General features: G+C 35.9%; 1 protein-coding gene across 1 annotated transcript; it reads right to left on the bottom strand.

The window, feature by feature from the left end:
• Positions 1–780: 780 nt before the first annotated feature.
• Positions 781–9,360, bottom strand: LOC131162159 (L-ascorbate oxidase homolog). Its single transcript, XM_058118348.1, has 8 exons — positions 8,732–9,360; positions 8,471–8,580; positions 7,241–7,511; positions 4,136–4,238; positions 2,352–2,697; positions 1,736–2,101; positions 1,521–1,599; positions 781–1,258 (listed from the first exon to the last, which is right to left on the bottom strand). Exons 1-8 carry the CDS (start codon positions 8,873–8,875, stop codon positions 1,046–1,048), a joined length of 1,632 nt encoding a protein of 543 aa, XP_057974331.1. The 5' UTR covers positions 8,876–9,360; the 3' UTR covers positions 781–1,045.

Raw genomic sequence — 9,360 nt, forward strand, 5'->3', positions numbered from 1 at the left:
AGTCATTGTGTTGTATCCTTTTTGCAAACAAAGGTCCAAATTAATGACATCATTATATAATAAATTTTCTTTGATAATAACCACTGCTACAAAGTGTGATTCTTGGACATCTTTGGTTTTGAATTTTCATAGTACAAGTATGGTTCAACTCCTGGAAAATAGTGAAAAGAGTTATGGGAGTGGAGATGTAGAGCCTCCCCATTACATAGCTTAGGCTTATTGTTGAGAAATCTACTTTTCAATTTGTCCCACATTAAGAGAATAAAGTGGAGGATATGATTGCCCATCACTTAATGACTTAAGCTTTTAGGTTAAATAAGTATTCATCCATGTATAAACTGCTTGTAGCTATGGTTGGGTTCAAAACCTGAATGTCTTCATCCATGCGTTTAAGCCACCCATGAGCACTCTCTTGGTGACAACAAGAGGTTGCTTATTAAGGTACAAATAAAAGGCACCATCTTAGGTGTGGTGGTAAATTGAACAATTAACCTTTTTTTTTTTGGTTACTTGACGCTAAAAAGGAAACACATAATTCGACCATACACATGAATATTGAAGTCCATGTTCATTGCTCATTTCACCAAATAGCAACTATCATCTTCAACCACACCGATTATGATATTTGAAATGCAAATAAACATGACAAGGCTCCATTGCACAACCCATTTGCATAATCATTCACCAACATGGGTGGCAGACATTCGAGTAGTTGTGCAAGTGAGCTGCGCAGACTAGTCGAGTATATAGAAATGCTCTATTTAAGAAAACTTCTCCTCATCTTCAAACTATGCTATCTCATATATAGGTATGGTTCCTTCTTAAATAGCAACTGAACAAAAGAAATACAATCTTAAGTTTAGAAAGAATGTGACCTCGAGCTGAGGTCATTTGAAACTCTAGTCATAGAGGCACCCCATTGTGCAATTTTGCAAACAAAACACCCAAGAACAAATCAATTCATAAGATGGATTCTACTTTTTAATTTAATCTACCAAAGCCGAGCAGGCTTCCTGCAGATCTTGAATGCTCAATTTGGAGATCCTCAAAGTGGCCGTGTTCGTTTGCCACTTGCCCTACCACAAAGAAGAGCATTCTTCGGAATGGGGAATTCGTCCCTAATCGACTGCCCTGGTGTATAAACTCGCAGATAAAACTGTTGTCCAAGATATTGCCTTGCCCAAAACTCGGACCTCAAGTTCCACATTCCCACATTATCAAGGGCTACATAGATAGCAGTCCATGACTTCGGATATACCTACATTCACAGACCATGTATGATCATTTAAATGATCTCCAACAAATTCAAATATATATTTTCTTTTAGGTTTTAGCTTATATCTCCATTCTGAAAAATATTAAGTTCTGGTTCATTTATGGAGTGTGAAATGATCAATTGAACGAATTTCAAACAAGTTCATATCTTCCATACTGCAAAATACACAGCTCAGTTCTCTAATGCAGGCAGCTAGGCTGCTAAATTAAACCACACTGGATTGGGCTAATTTTTTTCATCTAACCTGAGTGGTGCATCTTGAAATTGCATCTCGGAGATTGTACTGGTTCCTACTGGCTGCCGACCATGTCCCACCATCCATGCTGCATTTTAATGTCAGAAACCAAGTATTGGAAAATAATTAAAAACCACAATAGCAAGAACAAAACGATGCCACTATTAACAATCAGCAAGAGCATGTAGGCAATGGGAAGTATGCGTACAAATTATGTTTCTTACCCAACGACGAAGAAAGAGTAGCCATCAAGATGATAGCTATGTATGATATCCTCAGGGTTTTCAAACACAATTTCAATGAATGCTCTGTAGTCAGCACCCATAACTGATGTGTCGAGAAACATTCCACCACCAGTGGGTTTGTCAGATATGCTTCCTACACGGAAAACTCCTCCAATCTTGAAGTAGTCGGCAAGCTTTAGTGGGGTGTCTGCTGGGACAAAGGATACACTGTTAATTGCATATCTCTGCTTGCCATTAATTTGACCAGCTGAACTAGCAAGCCTGATGGTTCTGGTGGTGTTTATAAGACCATAGTGGTATGAACCCTGGGGGTTAGGCCTTGGTCCACTTGCTGTAAGGTTAGTCCTGAAATATGCAACACAAACATATCCTTCATCTAATCATTATAATGCTGCCTAAGCATACAAAAAAGTAAGCTGGCTTATAAACTTCAGCTTTTATGACATCCCTGAACATGGACTTGAAAAAGTCTGAATATGGAACTTCGAACGGATCTCATTCTCATAATGAAAACTGTGCAATTCAATGAAATTTCAGGTACTTATGATGCAATTTAACCCACCCAAAAAATGTGTGTTTTTGTATACAAAGGTACCTGATAGAGCGGGCCTGGTTCAAGGACCAGTCGACTTGGATGGTAGGTCCTCCTGGAAGAGGGCCTGAAGCTATGCCTGCAGAGTTGCTGTAGCGAAGAAATGCTGTGGTGGTTAGGACTTTAGAGGTGAAGCGGCTAGAGACCACAATGAAGTAGTCCTCAGCAGGTTGATCAGCTGTTACTAGAACGGAGTAGGACTGGCCAACATGCACATCCAGGGAAGAGTAGGTGGTCTGGAGAGTATGTGTTCCCTCTACTTCTGCTAATACCATCTTGTGGTTTTGGATGCGGAAATTGAGGGAATGTTGCAGTCCAACATTTGATATCCTAAGCCTGTAAGTTTTTCCTGCAATAGAGATAGTACACAATAGATTTAGAACTTGAATGGCTATCTAAAAGCAATTAATTTACCCTCCAAGCACTACGAGCACATTTTAAAAAGAAAAAAATCGAACTTAAATTAAGTGTAAAGTGAGAAATTTGTTGGGAATAAAGAACAAATTCCCGAAACCTGTGAGAAACAAAATAGAGAAAAATAACGCCAAAGAAAAATCATTCACACGCACAAGATAATATTTACGTGGTTCGACAATTTTGCCTACGTCCACAGAGTTGAAAGGATTTCAATATTATCAGGAAGAAAACACAAAGAGTGCGGTGATACAATGCTCTCCCTCTCTCGCAGGTACAACCACGCCAACCCTAATCACCTGAAAGCAATCCTTTTTATATGTTGTGTCTAGGGTTCCGTTCCGAATGGGCTCCAAAATTTTCCCGGGGGCAACGCCACAAGTACAGCTTACAGCCCAAGCCGCAGCGCTCATGGACTAAGCCATAGGATAGAAATCTCTAATTAAATAGAGATCGGATCGTCATCCAAATTAAAACACAGTTAGGCTCCACAAAAGCCCAACAAAATTCCCTTTCTATTTGAGCTAGCTTTTTAATAAAGATAAAGGAAAACTAACTCTCCACTCAATATAAGGGGCTCTTCTTTTTTACAGAAAGTAAGATGGGAAAATTGATGAACTCTCCTTTTGACCAATCTTAACTGTGCTATTTTTTGCTAAATCATATTAGAGAGGAGACGCAAAATGCAAGCTATTAATCAATAATAAGAAAGAAAAATTAATTATCCACTATTTAAAAAGAAAGGAAAACTAAAAGCCCATTTTTCCAAGTATAATGGGAGAGTTGATCAACTCTTTTCATTGACCAATTTATTTTTTATTTTTAACCAGAAGACAGATAACTCTTTCAAGGACAGCTCACGTGAGCATAGGGCATCCATACTGGAAGTTTTGCATCCAAACCTTGAAAGTGGGTGGAAGGGGTTTGAAATGCAGAATGGGCTACCCTAGTTGGTAGTCCAGGCCAGGTGGGCCTCTAGTTTTTGTTTTTGTCCAAAAGAAAAAAGTCCAATTTTTCAAGAAGGCATTCCCCCCAAATTATGGAAAAGTAAATCCAATATGGGGTGGTTTTCGACTTTCCAATTAGATGGGAAGCCAATTTAAAGTTGAAAGGACGATATCATTTCCATAAGTGTCATAATTTATCTTGGAAGTAATTTTACACTTCCCACAGGCATGCAGCTAAAGATGGTTTTAATTAAACACATTCGACGCATGTTTGCTGCAAAGAAAAGGAATGAAATGGAATTGAATTTGTTAGTTATTTAAATTTTTTCTTTTATTTCATCCTCACCAATTCAATTCCTGGAGCCTAATATTACATCAATGCCTAGCTGTTAAGGCTTATACAGAACATTGAAAAGAGGTACGTACCTTGCTCTACACTGAAAGATGTCCCATTAGGCCCGCGACCATTAATAAGGATCCCATCCGGAAAATGCAGTTTCTTGCCCCGATTTAGAGTGTTCATCAAGGTCTGCATACACAAACACAACAATTGATTGTGTCTAGTTAGTAGAGGTCAAAATCGGACTCATATTAACATAATTTTGGTCAAGCTACAACAATCTTTTGACACAGCAGTTCATAACCCGGTCCAAAATGGGAGGCCAGAAATCTGTTCCCTCATCTTAAAAATATAATTCAAAAAAATAATTTGGCTTGTGTATAAAATTGCCACATCAAAAGGCTGTCCAAAAAAGTGACAATAGTCATGTTCACTACCAGCAAAACAACCCCTCAACTATCAGTTACCTAATAAATATGATTACCACTATTTAATGCAGAACCAACCTCCTAACTCCAGAAATAACAGACCAATTTTTTTCCACCAAGGCTTATTCACTCTTTCTAAGAAGAGTAAATTTTATAAAACTAGAATTTTATATTAATTATTTATAATGAATACGCATTATAATATAAAATGAATGCACGTGCATCGTGTGGTGCGCAGAACATGGACTCCGGTGATGCCACTAGAACAATTAATGGGCTTTGGACAAGCTGGTCCATGGAGGACCGTAGGTGGGCGAGAGGTGGGAAGTTTCAATGCACATGCATGAAAATTCCGGAAACCTACAGCCTGGTCAGGTCTTTTCAGTTTGGTTTGCTTGCTGGGTCGGATTCATATTCTCCACTGGCCCGCTGGTGGGCCCACAGCAGACAAAAAGGCACGTGAAAATTTAAATGTGCGGAGAAAAGTCACTCTGATCTTTAAACTTTAGCAGCAGTCATCAAAGTCTAAAAGTTTAATTTAATTAATGCCCCATTAAAATATTAATAATGTGATCATAGTAAGGTACATCATTTCAAGTAAAAATTATTGACATCAAAATTTACAAAAAATTTAGACAATTCAATCATGTTTTAAAATTTTAATTAATTTTTAGGTAGCAAGTGTATCTCAATTTAAATTTCTTACAATTTTCATATAAAAATATGATTTGTCTTAATTTAAGATAATTAGACAATATAATGCAAAATAAAAAAATATTATTATTGAACGAATGAGCTACATTCAAATAATAGACATTATATGATGGGACCAATTCTCTTTATAATTTTCTTGAATTTGACAAAATGAAGCCTAACCTTCAAATTTGTAATCACACATGTAAAAACAATCCAACAAACGGTTCATGCAAAAAAGTAACTAAAATCTTTATTTTAAAATATAATATAAAAATATCAGAGGTGAAAACATATGTACACTCTATTATTGGACGGTTATAAATTTTATGAATAAAACACAAGATTCAAAGTTTTTCAAATAACAAAAAATATTCTTTCTTTCTAAAAATTTTTTTCCATACCATACACAACATTAAGCACAAATTTGATAATCTTTACTAAAACGTAATAAAAATACACAAAATTCTCTTAAAATTTTAAAAATTTCATGAACTTTTGTTAAAATTTTGTAAAAAAAATATGCCTACTTCAAGGTTTTTTCTTTTTCAATGTACACTTACGTGATTTTTTGACAAATAGGAATGAAAATTCTTGATTTTAAAAAGATTTACAACTTTGCGGCAATATAAGAAGACACCGTTGAAACTTTAAATTTTCAAAAAAAATTATTATTTTTTAAAATATAAAATATCATTATCTTTTATATATATATATATATTATATATGATTTTGACTTTTGAAGGATTCAAAATTCTTATCATCATTTTGGATAATCAAATGGCGGGGAGTTGATGAGTGGGATTTAATGAGCTGTATCCAGCTGCAGAGGGATAGACCAATCTATGAATAGTTGCAGAAGCAGGGACAGTGTATCTATATAGTGCGGTGGGGTCCACAGTCCCAGCTGTTCAAATAATAATGCAACACAACATGTTGATTTCCTGCTTAGTTTGCCTGCCGACACAAGCCACCTGCTTATTTTGACCCATCAATAATCTGCTCAACTCCTTTTTATTTCTAATGATAATCTTCTTATTATCATTATAATTGTACTTCAACTCTTAATTTCTAATTTATTAAATTGACTTGTTTTGAAATTTTATGGTTCCTCACACTCATCTTCTAACTTCATGCACGTAAAAATTAAAATAAAATATATGATTTTTCCTAAAATTTGATAAACAATGAACCTTATTTAAAATGTCGGAACTTTGAGATTTTAAAATTTAAAGTCATTTGTTAAAAGAAATAACTTTTTTCTATTATTATATATTTTGTGAAAAAACAACATTTATAAGAAAAAGAGTTTTTTTTTTCCTGTAAATTTCAAAAGAGAGGTTTACGGGAGAAATCTAAATCATTAGTATCTTTTGTCTTAAAAAATAAAATATTTTATTAACATAAGAATAGAATTATCTTTAAAAAAAATAAATAATATGCAAAGTCTATAAAAAGAGAGGGATACATTCACTCAATTTATTTTATATTTCATTTCAGCATTTCAATTAATGATTGTGCAGAAGTTTTTTTGCATGAATATGATAAAATACAATATAAAAATTATACTAATTTTTATTTAAATTCATAAAAATACAAAATTTAATAGTCCTAAACATGATTTTAGCTTTAATTCTATAACATGTGTCCTAAAATGGCATATTATAATTAAAAATAAAGAAAAATATAATATTATCACAAAATTACTTTTCAGACTTAAAATAAATAACTACAAAAATAAAATATGACGAATATCACATTTTCAAAAACCCAAAAAGTTTAAAGACAAACTAAATTACGAAATAGGTTATCAAATATATTATATATATATACATATTTATTTATTTAATAATTTGGTATTCTAGTTACGATATGCCATGGTCAATTAAAAGCAGCGTAGGATACTATTACCAAAGTGAGCTTTAGTGATTTTAAAACTTCAAACCATGTTAATTATTCAATGTAATTATTATATCAACGTCAAACCCATATCAGACGGGTGCTTAAATCGAAGAACCAATTTATATAGATAAGCTAAGGCGAACTCCGAACACAACAAATTATACTTACCGTGTGATTGGCGGTGTACCAGTCACCGATGAGGACGGTGTAATCGCCGGCGGGGTCAGGGAAGGGGACGGGGATCCGGGGGCGGCTGAGGATCCTGATGCCTCCGAAACCGCCGGCGGCCTTGTGGAATGCGAGAGAAGGGAAGTAGAAGAAGCTCCCGATCTGGTCCTTCACCTGCAGAATGTACGTGAAGTTCTTCCCCGGAGGAATTGGGCACGTCGTCCCGTAAACACCGTCTTCGAACGAATTCCTCCTCTGCTGAATCCCACTCCTGTTTTTTCCACCCACAAATTAAATTAAAAGCAATCAATGAGAAGCTTATAGCCATTTTTGTTTTTCAATTTTCACAACAAAAATTTTCCTTTTTTAAATATTTCTCAAATTAAAACTTGAGAACTATGAAGTTTTTGGCACAAATGATCGTCTGAGAACTTTAATTTTTAGAATTGAATTAAATTTCGAACAAATCTGCCTAAATAGTTAAATTAAAGGCCTAAACTTCATATTTCCCAGCACAATCTAATTACAATAATTTTTAAATACCACAGTTCGTTACTTCTACTAGTCTATAATTATGTATAAACTCGCATTATTAAATTTAAAATAATTATTCTAAAAATGAGGAATCAGAATAAAAAATTTAAAAATTTAAAAGGGAAAAATGCCACCTTAAAATGGTAGTTTAAAAGGTTTTCAATTAATTTTTTTAATCTCATTTAATAAATCGTTGAACGCTGCCAAAAAGAAATAGTTGAACTAAGCACAGAAGTCCCAAGCAATTAATAGTATAAAAACAAATACGGCATCACTTCTGTTGAGTATATTTGGCCTTGATCCTTTCCATATTGTTCGTTTAATTTCTTATTTTTCTTTCATCTTGTCTGAAATTTGAAAAGAAACGTAAGATCTTTAAAAAATAATAATGACAAAGTGAAATGATAAGGGTTACGCATGGAAGTGCGCACCACCGAGGCAGTAAAGCGATCTCTAACTAGTTAATTAAACACAGATCAACATTCTAAAGTGACGAGCTCTGTTCATCAGAAAAATTAAATGAAGTGGTGACCTAAAAAGTGAGTGTTGCCAAAGCGAAAGACAAAACTACCCTCAAACTTTACTGACGCCAAATTCAAAAATTGCACAACAAAACCAGGACCAACAGAGGGGCATTTCCGTCCATGCGGGGAAAACAGAATGAACGGCATTGTGCATTTGAGTACAGTTGCTTACCAGGAGAGGAGGAAAGGCTCCGGGAGGCTGTTGAAGACGTTGATTATGAGGTTGTCATTCGTAACGGAGTGAATGTCCGGACCGGGAAACTGTCCATTGATTAGTATTCCCTGCAACAGACGATAGAACGGTAACCGGCCGGAGCTTAACAGCCTTAAATTTTTTGTTCAGAGTTTAACTAATTACATGCATCAATTAATGGAAAACATTGACAGAAGCACAGATCGAAAGATCGAACTGGACAACATCACATTTCGGTACCTGTTGGCGAACGCCGAGAGGAAAAATGTCGGCGTAGGTGACGTTCCAGGTGAAGAATCTGTACGGATCGTCGGCGCCGGCAATGGCGAGAAGAGTACCAACAACGCATGAAAGCGCGCGAATCGCCGCTAAATTGAGCGGCATTTTTGGCAACGGAAAGAGTGAAGAGGAGGAGGAGGAAGATCGCGAGAGGAGCAGAGGTGGTTCAGTGTTGACGCTGTGGAGAGCGACGAAGAAGAAGAGTGGGAGTGGGTGTTTAAATTAATGAAGAGGAGACAGTGAGAGGTGTAGGATATGATGGGAGGGATGGCCTATTTCTAAGTGCGGTGCGGTACAGAGGCTGTGACGTACAGACTTAGCAGAGCCGCAAGGGAAAGGGGGAGGGAAACTCCTCAGCAAGAAAACTGAAAAAAAAAAAAAAAAAAATCAAAATCCAACCTATTTAGTCTCAATCCAAATTCAAGTCCGACCCATCAACCCGATTCCCTGCTCCTGTGGGAACTGGAAAATGAAGGGAGTAAAGAGAAGAGGGGCGCTGTCGGTGGAAAACATACTAGGGGCGCATCCGTGAATGGGACTTCCAGTTAACCCACATGGAGGTGAGCCTGGCGACAGATGCTTGGACGAAG

This window comes from Malania oleifera, chromosome 8, assembly GCF_029873635.1.
Source record: "Malania oleifera isolate guangnan ecotype guangnan chromosome 8, ASM2987363v1, whole genome shotgun sequence".
In the NCBI taxonomy this organism is placed as follows: domain Eukaryota; kingdom Viridiplantae; phylum Streptophyta; class Magnoliopsida; order Santalales; family Ximeniaceae; genus Malania; species Malania oleifera.